The 16250-nt window shown below is 46.1% G+C and overlaps 2 protein-coding genes across 3 annotated transcripts in view; both read left to right on the top strand.

The window, feature by feature from the left end:
• Positions 1-619: 619 nt before the first annotated feature.
• Positions 620-8966, top strand: LOC129712362 (thy-1 membrane glycoprotein-like). 2 transcript variants are annotated; one of them, XM_055660718.1, is made up of 4 exons: positions 620-818; positions 4258-4334; positions 5520-5864; positions 8170-8966. In XM_055660718.1, the coding sequence occupies exons 2-4, from the start codon at positions 4301-4303 to the stop codon at positions 8289-8291; spliced, it is 501 nt and encodes a 166-aa protein (XP_055516693.1). In that variant the 5' UTR covers positions 620-818; positions 4258-4300; the 3' UTR covers positions 8292-8966. The 2 variants fall into 2 exon arrangements, with proteins under 2 accessions (XP_055516693.1, XP_055516694.1); XM_055660719.1 differs by lacking the exon at positions 620-818 and adding an exon at positions 3229-3321.
• Positions 8967-13100: 4134 nt separating this feature from the next.
• Positions 13101-16250, top strand: part of LOC129712360 (ubiquitin carboxyl-terminal hydrolase 2-like) — a 109215-nt gene continuing 106065 nt past the window's right edge. The window contains exon 1 of the mRNA XM_055660716.1: positions 13101-13240. The gene's annotated coding sequence lies outside the window, so the exon portion shown is untranslated. The remainder of the gene's footprint in view (positions 13241-16250) is intronic.

Genomic DNA, 16250 nt, shown 5'->3' with positions numbered 1-16250 from the left:
AACCTGTCTGCGGGCAGGTCTGGGGGCACAAATGAAGGGACAATGTGAGCCCGTGCCTGTCAGATGTGTGCGCTGCTTGGTCGCTGGCAGCTCTTTGTCTAACGGGTGTTGGTCACTGGGTTCTGACCAAACCGACATCCTCTCCCCAACTAGACACGAAATGCTGTAGTAACTCAGCGGGACAGACAGTATATATCTCTGGAGAGCGTCTTTAGACCCGTCTCGCCCAGAAACGTCGCCCATTCGAATATTCCTTCTCTCCAGAGATGCTGCCCGTCCCGCTGAGTTACTCCAGCATGTCTGTGTCTATCTTTGGTTTAAACCAGCATCTTCCTGTACATTTCGTCCTCTCCCCGGCCATGGTTGCCGCAGGCTGGCAGACCAGAGACTGCTGATACTGCCCGACCCGCTGAGTGTTTCCAGCGTAGTCGGTCCTTTTTTCAATGGGTTATCTTTAAACGCCGCAGGAACAGCAAGGGGGGGGGGGGGGGGGGGGGGGGGGGGGGGGTAAGTCTGAAGCTTCTCGGAAGATTCTAGCTGAGCTCCTAGTCCCCAGACATCGTCTGCCCACCGCGTAGACTGCGATGTGGAGGGGGTGGGATCACTTCATATTCTGGAAGAAGGGGCGTGCTGCCTTGTCAGCTGCTACCGCAGTCAGTGCTGCAGTGAGAGACGCTTCCAACAGCCTTTAAATTCTCTACAGGAAACCCACGGTTGCACAGACTCGCTTCTGATTTCAAAAACACAAGAAGCGATTATATAGAAGCGGCGGCGAGAAGCTGACCCTTCAGTAGCACCGGGAGGCGAGACCATTGCAGGTAAGGACAGCGAGGGACGGGGAGAGAGCAGGGCTTGGGGAAGGGGAGAGGAGGGGGTCGGCTGCCTATTGCAGGGAGAAGCGGCATGTAAACCCGCTCTGCAAATACCCAGCAGGGGAAGGAGAGATGAATTAAAGCGGAGAACAGTCAGAGAAGGGAGAGGAAAGGAGGACGGGGGAGAGAGGGAAAGGGGAGAGATAGGGAGGGTAGGGAGGGAGAGAGGAGAGGAGAGAGGAGGGTGGAAGGGGAGAGATAGGGAGGGAGGAGAGGGAGAGAGGAGAGGAGAGGGGAAGGGGAGAGATATGGAGGGTAGGGGGGAGAGAGGCGAGGAGAGGAGAATAGGAGGGGGGAAGCGATGAAATAAGGAAAGAAAGAAATCAAATTTATCAGCATCGTCGACATTTAATCTTTAAAAGATGAAAACAGATTTTGAATCGTTTGCAGGCGAGAGTCGAGGGAAATTAATCGCAGGGTATGGATTGGGAGGGAACCGCTTTAAATGTAAAGCCAATGCAGGTAAAATGCGGGATTGTTTTTGCAGTGTCCCAGGGAAAACCGCAGCCGCTGCGACTGGAAGTTGCTGCGGATTTCTGCAGATTACATTCTGCACAGAGAAAGCTGTGGGCGGCAGAACGGAGAAAGAGGGGGAAACATGGAAATCGCGGATGGGTTGGAGAATAGATTCAGAGGGGGTTTGTGAACGAGACGAGCCGCCCTCGAGTCTCAGTCCAGTTACCCACCGCATCCTCTTGCCTCTGTCTCACTTCCCCATCCCCGGGGCGACTATTCTTTGTGAAGGAGTCGCAATCATTCAACAGCTCCATACCCACCGCCAGCCTTTCCCCCCCGCCCTTCTTGCCCCATCCCCGACCCCCCGCTCCTCGGCTTGTGCCCCCGCTGGCACCGCCACGCCCAAGCAGCGTTACTTCTGCCCCCGCTACCCCCACCACACTGCCGGGTGAACTCAGCATTTCCAGCCGCATCTGCAGTCTCCGTGTGTCATCCTTACTTCATCCTCACCACCTCCCATGCTGGGTGTGTAAACGTCTCTCCCTCCACCCCCACCCTGGGCAAGAGAGTATCCCTTCCCTCTGCCTTTGTCCTTTGACGGTGCAGACTTTGCCTGTCGCCCCCACATTGGGTACTAAATGTACCACCCTCCTTCTTCGCCTCAGCAGAGCGCACCAGTTCTCTTACCCCCCCACCCACACACACACACACACACACACTGCCCCACCCTTTCCCAGCTACCGACAGGGCAAACTCTCTATCCTCACTGTCCACCCCCAGTCTCCTCCTCTCATCTGTCAAAATGATCTCAAATATATTTGCCCTCGTTTCTTTTTCCAAGCAAGTCTCCTCACCAATTCCCTTTTGGAACCACCCTGACTTGAACCTAAAGCATCCAATTTCTCTCCTGGGCTTGGCCGGACCTCTCTTTATTGACCCAGTCTCGGTGTAATGGGTTCGAATTTTGATTCAATCGTTCACCAGAACGTCTACAAAAGCCTTTTGTCCACATACCCCATAGAGTATTAACCCTGAATGCCATTTTTTTTAATGTCTTGTAAACAATTCCTTCATATTTTCAATTGAGTTGCAGGTGTCTAGTGACCACTTCAGTCTTCTGCAAGCTACCAAAGTAACGTAATGCCGATCTTATATCCTATTAGTCAGATATCAGAACACAGGAAGGCACAAGGCTCACAAAGGGAATCTGTTCTGCCCATAGAAATTGGCTTCCCATTTTGACGAAACCTGTTCAAATTGTTGAAAGGGAATGAATGATAAAAAAAAGAGCCATGACTCAATGACAAAGACGTTTCAGCCTGTTCCTTTTGACACAGATTGTCACACCCAAATCAACATGGTGACTGTGCTGGTGAAAATCAATTTTGCAGAAAGGCGTGTGAAGTGAAAATGCAGCAGGCCGGGCAGGATCTGTGGGGAAAGAGCTAGTGTTTCATTTGATGAAAGGTCACCCTCCAGAAATATTAATTCTATATCTCTCTCCGCAGATGCTGTTTGACATTCTGAGTCAGCATTTCCGTTATTCAGATTTCTAACATCTGCAGTGCTTTATTTCTTGATTGCAAAAGTCACTCATTGCTCCTTTGAACACATTTGTGCCTCTGTTGTGTTGCAACGTATATGATGTGGTGGAAGATATATGTAATCCTTGGCAATGTTTGTTTAGATTTACACTGAGGCTTCCTTCTTGCATTTAGAAATGTTTTCAGTGTCAGTGTGGTCGTTCCCCCACCCCCCCACACACACACAGTATTGTTCCCTGCATTATGGTGCAGTATTGCTGCCAATGCAACGTGAGATTGATGCATCTGCTAATTCGCCCGGTGACGCAATGATTTGATCAGATTTCTGCTTGGGTTTGTCGGAATTGCTTAATTCTGACACAGGCACTGTGGCAATTCGCCGGAGATCTCGGCTGTTAGCGGAACAATTATATTCAAAGAAGAGTTCGATTCTGGAGGGGGGATTTAAGGTAAGGGAGATCGGACAGGGAAAGACAGGGACTGTGTGGGCGAGTCTCCCTTTTCACCATTTTTTATCCACCTGCTGAAGTGAAGGGAAGATGTTTTTTTTGCGCAATATTTAGGCCAACCCGAAGCTCAGTGGTAATATTTTGAATTATCACCACTGATACAACATAAGAATTCCAACGACCAATTTATGCGTTGGAACATTATTGAAATAAAGACCGGACAAACTCTGTTGGTGATCTTGGTCAAAGGATAACTATTAAGTAATTCTCCAATTAATTAATTGGTTGATTAATTAATTAATTGATTGATTATGTAATCATGTTATTCATTTTCCACAGAGATGCTGCCTGACCCGCTGAGTTACTCCAACATTTTGTGTCTATCTTACGTAATTCTACTTGTGCTATGTTTTTTACATGTTGTGTGAATCTTTGGGAATAAATAGTGCGGCATCTTTTGCATTGCCCGGTGAGGTTTGCTCGAGTACTGCTGTTGCTGCGGTTCTTTAGCTGGAATGTCAGCCGGGACTGCAGAGACTGAGTGTGTAGGAAGGAACTGCAGACGCTGGATTACACCGATGATAGACACAGAATGCTGGAGTAACTCGGCGAGACTTCTCTGGAGAGAAGAAATGTGTGACGTTTCGGGTTGAGACCCTTCTTCAGACTGATGGGGTCTTCAGACCCAGAGTGAGGCTGATTTGACTCCAACATGGAAAAGCTTGACTAATGAGCGAGCCAAGGTTGTGAGCCCCTAGAACATGAAATGGAACCAGACTGGGAGACATTTGGAAATGCTGACGTGGATCATTTCCATTGCATTTGTCTGTTTTGGAAAAGAGCCTTTTCTTCCCCCTTTTGCTTGAGGAACTGACCCGCCCATGAAATAGATTCGGTTTCAGGATAACGCTGACACAATCTCCTTTTATTTTTCAGGTGCACATATCGGATTGTAGGAGGCTCCTGGTCTTTACCAAAGATGAATCATTTGCTGATACTGTCTGTCCTGGCAGGTATGATCTCCTCAGGAAATCTGGTTTCCTCTTTGAATGACCAGCATCAGTGTACTCCGTCTGCCACAGTTCATTCAGGATCTGCAGGAGATGCAGCCAATTAGACCATAAAATATAACAATTGACTTACAGATACCTCAAACTGCTGAGCGGATCTATAATTGTTGATAAGAATAGACACATCCCTGCATTACTGACTCTTAAACACCGGCTTTGGAATAAAGCTTTAAAAGCTATAATTATGGGTGATAGTCAAGAGTGTTTATCTTCCTATCTTAACATTTTCGTAACATTGCTTTCTTCCTCTAATACGTTATTAGAGGAAGTAAAGTAGCAATGTAACGAAATTTTGAGATTTTAATAGTCAAGTCTGCAATTTATCCCATCAGATAAAGCACAAAAAGAAGTTTAATTTGACACCTAATTCACTTTAATATCTTCAGTACCAGTGGCAGAACTGCAGCGCCGCTGAAGGTAAGTATTGTAACATACCTATATAACAGTGAAATAAATCCTAATGGTGTAAGCATGACTTGCTCATTTATACATGGGGAAGGAGAGAATCACTCATGCGGTGGTTTGGTTCCCATACAAGAGGCTGAGAATTATTATCACCAGCAAGCAAAAAATCCAACCACCTCCTTTGAATCGAAGTCCAGCTAGATCAACCACATTAATGGGGGAAAAAAATAACAACACTTATTTCAGTCAGTGAGTATGGATGGTATTTGATCTGCTGACTATTTCCAGGACTTCCTGATTTTTAAGTTTTCCCAAAACTTCAGTTTTTATTTTGAACCGCACGAATTGTGGCGATTGTAGCAGATTGAAGCCAGATATTCTGCAAGAACTGGTTCGCCTTGTCATTCCCCAAAGCCCACAAGATCCTGTTTAATGGGACGCTCTCCATATGCCTGGATGAATGAAGCGTCAACAATACTTAATTATCATTATTTACCCTCGGTCTGACGAAGGGTCTCGACCCAAAACGTCACCCATTCCTTCTACCCAGAGATGCTGCCTGTTCCACTGAGTTACCCCACCATTTTGTGTCTATCTTTGGTTTAAACCAGCATCTGCTGTTCCTTCCTACACATTATTATCATCCCTCCTTAGTTGCAAGAATATATAAGTTACGCAGTTAAACAGTACCACTGGAATCATGACATTTATTTCTCTTTTTAGCATTGCCTTTGGTGGAAGGCCAAGAAATCACACGTCTGACTGCCTGTACCACAATGACCAATGATTTGAGTCTCGAATGTCAATACAAAAAGGCCCCTAGTGCCATCAGCTATGAGTGGAGTTTCCTCAAGGGAAAGGAGCTGCCGCTGGTGATTGCGAGCACAATCCAAGCGAGCAAGGTGGATCAGTCCTACAAGAATCGGGCCAGAGTAACCATGACAGATGATATGGTACTGCTCAATGTGACTGGTTTTACAGAAACTGACAATGGCAAGTATATCTGCCGTCTTCGCTTGAATGCTGAACCAAGTAATGACTACAACAAAACAATTCCAGTTATTAAAGGTAAGAATATTTCTTAGACTTTAGACATAGAGCACAGAAACGGGCCAGTCAGCCCACTGGATCCGCACTGACCAGTGATCACCTCGTACACTAACATTATCCTACACACTAGGCCCAATTTTTACCAAAGCCAGTTAATCTACTAACCTGTCCACCTTTGGAGCAAACCAGAGCACCCAGAGAAAACCCACATGGTCACAAGGTGAACGTGCAAACCCCGTACAGACAGCACCTGTAGTCAGGATCGAACCTGGGTCTCTGGCGCTGAAAGGCAACAGATCTTCCACTGCTCCACCCTTCCATAGAACATTAAACATTTCAGTGCAAAGAGTCTCTCGAAAGGCCTGGCTTACAGTTACAAATCCCAAGGAATCTCCCTATTAGGGATGGACTGGATACCACAGTGGGTGGGTTGGTACATTATCACTGCTGTGGCTTCCCTTCCAGTTGGTTGTAGGGGGCCACAAGCAAAGTTGGACAGCCAGTGGGTCCAAGTAACAAATATAAGCCAATCAATGACCCATTTCCTCCTTATTCAGTGGGACCAACAACATGTAGAGGGGGGTCTTGTTCTGTACATAACATGTTGTGCCTGGTCTGCAATATTGAGACCTTTCAATGGGTTCCCGACATTTCCTTCTGGGTTTCTAATGAACAGCTGCACCTTACTCACCCCGAACACCAACCCCAGCCCAGAATGTGCTGCATGAACTGATTATCCAGCGATCCCAATCCTGTTTGCTGTCTCGTGCGCGGCTTAGGAAGTGTATGATTGGTTCAATTATTCAATTATACTTTATTGTGACATGTACCTAGGTCCAGTGAAATGCTATGTTTTTGCATACAATCCGGTAAAATCATACAGCAGACTTCGCCCAGGCAGTTACACAAAGAGTCGCCACGTTTCTGTCACTGACAAAGTTTCAAATGTTCTTAGTCCAGTCTTATCGCCAGGTCTGTCTCTCAGTTGTCGGTGGCACCCGATGTTGAGTAAGTGCAGAAACTGGTTTAGTATGGATGAATCATGAGACTCGATGACCATTGGGAGCAGGGGCCTGAGTATATTCTTCAACCAAGGACACTTGGGTTCCCTCCCACTCCCGGTTGTGTTCTCAACCCTACATATCATCTTCTCCGTCCACTTTAACCTTGGCAACTCTACAAGATCTTCCTGAACACATACCAGTGACCCGGTCTGTTTGGGCAAGTCTGTACGTACTCGATGTTGAATGATCGTGCTGCTGAGATGATCTGCATGCACTATGCAAATGGGAGTTAATGAGTAGTGTTATGTAGAAACATAGACAATAGGTGCAGGAGGAGGCCATTCGGCCCTTTGAGCCAGCACCACCATTCATTGTGATCATGGCTGATAGTCCCCTATCAATAACCCATGCCTGCCTTCTCCCCATATCCCTTGACTCCACTAGCCCCTAGAGCTCCATCTAACTCTCTCTTAAATCCATCCAGTGACTTGGCCCTCTGTGGCAGGGAATTCCATAAATTCACAACTCTCTGGGTGAAAAGGTTTTTTCTTGCCTCAGTCTTAAATGATCTCCCCTTTATTCTAAGACTCTGGCCCCTGGTTCTGGACTCGCCCAACATTGGGAACATTTTTCCTGCATCTAGCTTGTCCAGTACTAATTTTATATGTCTCGATAAGATAACCCCTCATCCTTCTAAACTCCAGTGAATACAAATTGTTACAGAATTCGAAGTCTGGGGCGTGGGAGGGAACACAAACTGATCTTGCTTGATGTTGTTCAATTGTGTGCAACATGCGATTGAGAAAGTTTGTACAGTTCCACATTTTTATTCCCGGTGATGTCAATGCAGAATGGCCGCTGTCACTCATTTTACACCCTGACAAAAAGAGCTAAGACCATAAACACTTACACTGAGAAATCCATTTAAGGTGAGCAATGTTGACTGGAGAAGATGTGTAGGAAGGAACTGCAGATGCTGGTTTATGCTGAAGATGGACACAACATTCTGGAGTATCTTAGTGGAACAGGCGGCATCTCTGGAGCAAAGGAATAAGTGATGCTTTGGGTCTGAAGAAGGTTTCCAACCTGAAATGTCACCAATTGCTTTTCTCCACATATGCCGCCAGACCCGCTGAGTTACTCTGGCCTTTTTGTGTGTGCCTCCACTGAAGATGTTTGGATACATTTCTATGACAAGATGAAACTTACAATTTTCTTTGATGGGATGGGGAATGGGGACTGTCTTATTGTCTTCTGTCATCACGGATACAAAGACAGACTTTCTAATTGTCTCTTTGTTTCATTGAATGTCTTTGCAGAAACTATTCCAAAGTGCGGCGCCTCTGGGCTTCTGCTGAACATCCCTTTAATGCTGAGTCTACTGCTCTTGCTTCCCGTTCTTCAAAACCTGGGGAACTTGCCTTGTGGAAATGAAAATTAATAAATCAGCAACACAGAAAGAACAGGCATGACTGCATCTCCACTGTGGAATGAGCGATTGTTCTGTTGTTGTTTTTACCCTTGCCAATCGTGATTATTTTATGTTAATTTCCCATCATGCCAGTGATTTCAAGCAGAAATAGTTTCGATAAGTCACAGTCACAGTTGCAAATGTAGTTTGGTGCACTCCGCAAACTCCCCTCTCCAATTCCATCGTCGTTCAAGTAGCATCAATAGTGATGTTGGCATAGGGATCACCCCTTAGAGCTTTCAAGGCCATGGCTGATATCAAGGGTGAATTGGTTCCCATCATCACCACACTGGTGTTACTGGTGAATAACGGGATGCAGGGAGGGATTGGGGCAGGAGAAGCATTAGTGAACTATTTATGTGCACTGTTGTAGCAGACCCAAGGGCCTGACTGATTCTCCAAGACACAAGCCAGGATCTGCTCCAATGACTCTGACTCTTTCGAACAATGCAAAATATTAATATAAGTGCTTTGGCTTCTATTGAATGTAACGCTAGCCTGCTCAGGTACATACCAGTTACTGTACATATTGAGGAATCCAGCTCTGTTGAATATATTTTCTATGTAGGCTGAGTACTGTGTCAAATTTTTTTAATTGCCAATATCCAATAAATAAATGCTCATTTTCTTTTCTCAAATGGAAAATGTGAATTGTGTGATTTTTATTTTATGCAGGTTCAGTCCTCTTTCACTCCTTTATTCATTCACATTCTATATCCACCCACATTACCGCCTACACTATAACCCTATCCTGCCTCGCATTGATGAAGCTGATCTATGGGGAGAAGGTTATATCGACAAACTCTCAAGCATGACACAAGCCTCGGGAACTGTGGCCAATTGGATCAATGTATGAGGAGCGTTTGATGGCACTGGTCCTGTACTCGCTACAGATTACGATGGGGGGGGGGGAGAGGGGGGGGATCTGATTTGAGACCCACCAAGTAATAAAAGGCTTAGATAGAGTGGATGTGTAGAGGATGCTTCCAGTAGTGGGAGAGACTAAGACCAGAATAAAAGGACGTACCTTTAGAAATGAGATGAAGAGGAATTTCTTTAGCCAGAGGGTGGTGAATCTGTGGAATTATTTGCCACATAGAGCTGCGTGGAGTTTTAAAGTTGAGATATTGGGTATTTGTAAAGTTGAGATTTATAGGTTCTTGATGAGCAAGTGTGTCAATGGTTACAGGGAGAAGGCAGGAGAATAGGGTAGAGAGGGGAAAAAAATAGATCAGCCATGATTGAAAGGTGGGGCAGACTTGATGGGCCAAATGGCCTAATTCTGCTCCTATGCCCTATGATCTGTAAGCGGAGTTCAGAGAGTTGGTGGAAGTCAATCGTATGAGGGGAGCATTCCGGGTAAGCTCAGTCCTGGGCTGGGCGATACCTGGCCTTGTGATGACGTGGGAATTGGTAGGATGGGTGGTCCATGTGACTTTCACTGTAATGATAGAGATATGGCTCCTGTTCAAGAATGAACTGCAGATGCTGGAAAATCGAAGGTGGACAAAAGTGCTGGAGAAACTCAGCGGGTGCGGCAGCTTCTATGGAGCGAAGGATACTGTTGGACACATGATGGAAAGTGGCGCCCATGTTTGAATGGTGAGGCTCGCGAATCTTCCATTTCTCAAAGGGCTTCATTTTTATGGAAGGGGCAAGCTGTAGATAGCAGCGGTCAGAGGTCCCGAGGTCCAGGGATGGGGCGAGGTGATGATAGAGTCTTCAACTGCACTCGAGCAGACGAGGAGGGAGTGACTGAACAGGGTGGTTGCTTTTGTTTGCAGCTCAGCACGTGACCAGGTCAGAGTAAATAATGGTCAGGTCTGCCTTCACTTGTGTTCCAACCACATTATTGAAGGTACGGGGATGTTTGTCAGCTGAATTTCTAGTCCCTATTGCAGCAGAGTCAGCACAGGTGAGGTGTTTTTCTCCATGGAATACGAGATGGTAACTATGAGATTTGATTTATTTTCATCTCACAATGAAAGGATCGGTTTGCCACCTTAACTATAGGTTTGGCTTCACATCCATCCTAGACCATTGAGGTGCTGTAGAGGATCATTGACCTAAGCCCGAGGTTGACTCCTGAGCAGTGGACAGCACCCTCATTCCCAAATGGCCAGGGTACACTCTACACACAAAGACAAAGGCCAGGCTGATGTTCCCTGTGTGTTCCCTGTGGGATTGTTTCCCTATTGTTGGACAGCAATGAGGGAGCACAGTGATTGATATTGTAGCCAAGAGTTTAGTACAACATAGAGCGCTGTGCTCATGGGGCATTGATGTGTCTATGAGCCACAGGAGAGTGAAGCTGGTGGATGGAAAAGGTCTTTGAAGGTTGGTCCAAACCAACACCTTTGACCACAAGTCCATCGGGCAGTGGTCAGTATAAAAACATTGTGCAGGCACTGCAGGACAAGGACTCATTGGATCCTGTGACATGGTTCCCTGAGCAGACTGCCCAGCTTGTCTGGCGAAATGCCCCATCGCCTGAACTCACGGACAAGCACCAACTGGTGAGAGGGGGCCCTTCCTATAAGATCCTTCCCGCTCCACTGGAATTTGACAAACAGCAACAAACAGGCATTCTCCTGGAGACCTCTCAGCAGACTCTCTCTGAACTCAAAGTACTTTGTAAGAACAAGGCTAACAAACAGCAGGTAATTCAATACAATTTTAATAGCTACGATGACATTGTTTATTTCAATATTTTGAGTCCTTCAAATGGATCTACTGTAATTGATAAGACCTTTAGTGTGACAAGGTAATTCCCATACATGCTCATAGAGTCATAGAGTCATGCAGCATGGAAACAGGCCCTTCGGCCCAACTTGCCCACACCAACCAACATGTCCCACCTGCCTGCGTTTGGTCCATATTCTTCTAAACCTGTCCCATCCATGTACCTGTCTAAATGTTTCTTAAGCATTGCATCAACTACCTCCTCCTGCAGCCTCGTTCCATATACCCACCACCCTTTTATGTCTAAAAGGTTTCAGGGTCTGAGAATCCAGATGCCCAAAGTTAGTGCGGTGAGGGCCGACTCTCTGAATGCACACAATCCCGGTCACTGATAGATGGAGCATGTTTGCCTCAGTGATGTAATGTCAAGAATGGAGCCTTCCTTGATCTCACCCACAATTGTGCAAAGTAACTTAGCTGAAGGCATCTGATGTCTGGTTTGGTCAATTAATTCAGCTCCAATGTCTTACATTTGGCTGATGGATAAAGGAATATTCTGCTTGGTAGCTCACAGCTTAACAGTATGAATATTGAATTCTTCAATTTTAGGTAACCTCCTACAAACTCTCCCAAAATCCCCCTCTTGTTCTCCCCCCAGCCCTAAGCCCCATCTAGACCCCTACCTATTTCTCCCCTTCCCCCTCCCTCCCCCCCCACTACTTTCCTCCAACTAGCTTTGCAATTTGAAACGCTTCAATCCTGTTTCACACCCTTCCAACCATCTCCCCATCAACGCCCCCTCCCCCTCCTCACATGGCACGCCACACTTGTCCTGCATCTCTCCTCTTCAACCTCTCTTCTCACCTCTTGCAACCAGCCTTTAGAAGGTCTCGACCTGAAACATCACCCTGCCATGTTCTCCAGAGTTGCTGCCTGACCTACTAAGTTACTCCAGCACTTTGTGTCCTTTCATGAACTTCTCGTGGGCATGTCAGTTTGCAAACCATGTACAGTGTATTCAGAACCCTTCACTTTCTCCACATTTTGTTACGTTACAGCCTTATTCTAAAATGGACCACATTTTTTTATTTTTTTTATCATCGATCTACACACAATACCCCAATAATAAAGAAGCAAAAACAGGTGTTTAGAAATTTTTTGCAAAGTAATTAAAAAGAAATAACTGAAATATCACATTTACATAAGTATTCAGACCCTTTACTCAGTACTTTGTTGAGGCACCTTTGACAGCAATTACAGCCTCAAGTCTTCTTGGGTATGACGCAACAAGTTTGGCACCTGTATTTGGGTAATTTCTCCCATTCTTCTCTGCAGATCCTCTCAAGCTCTGTCAGGTTGGATGGGGAGCGTCGATACACAACTATTTTCAGGTCCCTCCGGAGAGGTTCGATCGGGTTCAGGCCTGTGCTCTGGCTGGGCCACTCAAGGCCATTCACAGACTTGTCATGAAGCCACTCCTGTATTGTCTTGGCTGTGTGCTTAGGGTCGTTGTCCTATTTGAAGGTGAACCTCTGCCCCAGTCAGAGGTCCTGAATACTCGGGAGCAGGTTTTCATCAAGGATCTCTCTGTACTTTGCTCTGTTCACCTTTCCCTCGATCCTGACTAGTCTCCCAGTTCCTGCCGCTGAAAAACATCCCCGCAGCATGATGCTGCCACCACCATGCTTCACCGTAAGTATGGTATTGGCCAGGTGATGAGCGGTGCCTGCTTTCCTCCAGACGTGATGCTTGGCATTCAGGCCAAAGAGTTCAACCTTGGTTTCATCAGGCCAGTGAATCTAATTTCTCATGGTCTGAGAGCCTTTTAGGTGCCTTTTGGCAAACTCCAAGCAGGCTGTCATGTGCCTTTTACTGAGGAGCGGCTTCCGTCTGGCCACTCCAACATTAGGGCCTGATTGGTGGTGTGCACTCTCTCTCTCTCTCTCTCTCTCTCTTTCTCTCTCTCTCTTTCAATGCCTTTGTGACAACGGGTTAACATCTATTGTATAACAATTGACATCATCAAACACCTGGTTCCATTCAGGATGTCATAGCTGCATTTACCCCCTGACCCTTGGCCCTATCTGACCAGCTGCCCATACCGGACTCTGGCCCCAGGGTAAAAATGTGAATCACTTGTTCAGGAGATCGATCCGACTCCCAAGTGGCACGTGACACTTTGGGCAGTAAGACAAATATTGGAAGATGACAAAGGCGTTGGACACCCCCCAAATAAGGTAAACATTGGAATCTGAGGAAAACATTTATGAGATTAATATATAGAATGAGAGATAATTGTCCAGCAGCATACTATATGTGGGAACTCTAGATGTATAAAAAGGGTCCGCAAATGCTGGTTTAAATCGAAGATAGACTCAAACGGCTGGAGTAACTCAGCGGGACAGGCAGCATCTCTGGAGAGAAGTGAATGGGTGACGTTTCAGGTCAGGACCCTTCTTCAGACTTCAGATTTCACTCTAATATTAGTGGAATTATATATTACGTTGGAGCAACATTTGGAATTTGTCATAGCACTTTGTTATTATATAGCTCTAACACAGAAAATATCCCAGGGAACTTCAAAAATAAACAGTATTTGACAATGTGCTCCATATGTACCCTTCAGATAAGTGGTGTGGTTCTGATGCTCGATAAGGGAATATACAGCACATGGCACCATCTGGTGGTGATGAAGAATGATGAAGAATAGTGCTTTTACAATGATATTTATGCAGGGCTGGAGAATCGAAGGTTAAAAAAAGCTGGAGAAACTGCTTTTAAAATCTATGGAGCGAAGGGAAAGGCAACGTTTCGGGCCGAACCCAAGGGTTTCGGCCCGAAACGTTGCCTATTTCTTTCGCTCCATAGATGCTGCTGCACCCGCTAAGTTTCCAAGTAATGCAAGATATTTGAAGAAGTATTATGACACTGAACACAGAAGCACATCTGGGCAGGTGACAAATAGCTTGGTCTAAGTTGAAGGTTTTGATGAACGTCAAAGGAGGGTAAGGAGGTAGATGATATAAGCAGAGTACTTAAGAACTTAAAATCTCAGGCTATGAGAACAAGCCACCATTGTTGGACCAGTCAAGATTTGTGATGTCCAAGAGGACAGGCTGGAGTAACGAAGATGGAGAGACCATAAGTGGGAATCTCAACATGCAGCTACTGTGAATATTATAAAATATAGGTGTTGGGACTTTATAGACAGCAGATGTTTGCACGTTCTCTCTGTGACCGCGTGGGTTTTCTCCAGGTGCTCTGGGTTCCTCCCAAGGACATGCAGGTTTGTAAGTTAATTGGTCGCTCTAATTTGCTCCTAGTGTGCGCAGGATAAAACGGGTGTATTGGTGATTGCTGGCCGGCGTGGACTCAGTTGGCCGAAGGACCGGTTTCCATGCTGTATCTTTAAAAATTAGAAAAAAATAAGCAATAATCAGGAGCAAAATACAAGTGCTGGATCAGTCTAGGCAAGTAACTGCAGTGCATTTTTGTAAATATATACGCTGCGAACACTGTGCACTGATGATCGAGGGAGTTAATAGTTTGGTTGAAGATAGACCCAAAGTGCTGGAGTAACTCAGTGGGACAGGCAGCATCTCTGGAGAGAAGGAATGGGTTACATTTCAGGACGAGACCCTTCTTCAGACCCAAAACATTACCCATTCCTTCCCTCCAGAGATGCTACCTGTCCCGCTGAGTTACTCCAGCATTTTCTGTCTATCTTCGGTGTAAACCAGCATCTGCAGTTCCTTCCTGCACCTTATAATGTTTTGGCTGGTGGATAGGGTGCCACTAAATGAGGATGCTTTGTCATGGTTTTAGTCTAGCCTCATAAAATTGTAGGTGCAGCATTCAACGAGGCAAGAGGAGAGTATTCCAAATGGTCGGCTGCTCTGGAAGGTTAGACCGCATGGGATCCAGGGGGATCTAGCTAATTGGATACAGAATTGGCTTCATGGAAGGAAGCAGAGGGCAGAGGTTGCTTTTCAGACTGGAGGCCTGTGACAAGTGGTGTGCTTCAGATATTGGTGCTGGGTCCAATGCTGTTTGTGGTTTTTAGCAATAATTTGGATGAGTTATGTGCAAGGCATGGTTAGCAGGTTTTCAGACGACGCTAAAGTGGGTGATATAGATAGTATATCTATAGATATAGATAGTATATCTATAGATATAGATAGTAGTCATCAAAAATTACAGCAGGCTCTTGATCAGCTCGGCAAGTGAGCCGAGGAATGGCTAATGGAGTTTATTGCAGATAAGTGCGAAGTGTTGCAGTTTGGGAGGTCAAACCAGGGCAAGACTTCCACAGTGAGTGGTAGGCCCCTGGGAAGTGTCGTGGAGCAATGGGATCTAGGTGTACAGATCCTGAAAGTGGTGCCACAGGTAGATAGGGTGGTCAAGAAGAAACTTTGGTACATTGACCTACATCCGTTAGGGTATTGGGTATAGAATTTGGGACGTTATGTACAAGATGTTGTACTAGATGTTGAGTGTAAGGCCACATTTGGAGTATTATGTTCACTCTTGGTCAACCTGCTATGGAAAACAGTTGTTAAGCTGGAAAAAGCACAGAGAGTATTTATGAGAATGTTTCCAGGGTTTGAGGCAGTGAGCGACAGTGAGAGGTAGGGCAGGCTCCTTTGTGCACAGGAGGCTGAGGTGTGACCTTATAGAGGTGTATAAAATCATGAGGGGAATAGATACGGTGAATGCAGATTCTTTTACTCAGGGTATAGGGGAATCACAAACAAGAGGTCATGGGTTTAAAGTTGTATGGGCAAACATGGGGCAACATTTTCACTCGGAGTTTAGTTTAGTTTAGAGATACAGCATGGAAACAGGACCTTCGGCCCACCGGGTCCGCACCAACCAGCGATCCCCGCACATTAACACTATCCTACACCCACTAAGGACAAGTTTTACATTTTACCAAGCCAATTAACCTATAAACCTGTACGTCTTTGGAATGTGGGTGGAAACCGAATATCTCGGAGAAAACCCACACAGGTCACGGGGCGAACGTACAAACTCCATACAGACAGCGCCCATAGTCGGGATCGAACCTGGGTCTCTGGCATTGCATTTGCTGTAAAGCAGCAACTCTACCGCTGCGCCACCATGACTGCCCTGAGGGTGGCGGGTATATGGAACGAGTAGGTATGTTACAATACTTACCTTCAGCAGCGCTGCAGTTCTGCCACTGGGCGTGTGCGCGATGCGCGCGTTTGGGGGGCGTTTGGGGGG

Source organism: Leucoraja erinacea, chromosome 32 (genome assembly GCF_028641065.1).
Source record: "Leucoraja erinacea ecotype New England chromosome 32, Leri_hhj_1, whole genome shotgun sequence".
Classification (NCBI taxonomy): domain Eukaryota; kingdom Metazoa; phylum Chordata; class Chondrichthyes; order Rajiformes; family Rajidae; genus Leucoraja; species Leucoraja erinaceus.
This window is presented reverse-complemented; position numbering and strand designations above follow the sequence as displayed.

Coding starts and splice junctions, on each gene's coding strand:
- LOC129712362 (XM_055660718.1), top strand. CDS start 4,301: ATGAATCATTTGCTGATACTGTCTGTCCTGGCAG. Junction 4,335..5,519: donor GATACTGTCTGTCCTGGCAG/GTATGATCTCCT, acceptor TTCTCTTTTTAG/CATTGCCTTTGGTGGAAGGC. Junction 5,865..8,169: donor AACAATTCCAGTTATTAAAG/GTAAGAATATTT, acceptor ATGTCTTTGCAG/AAACTATTCCAAAGTGCGGC.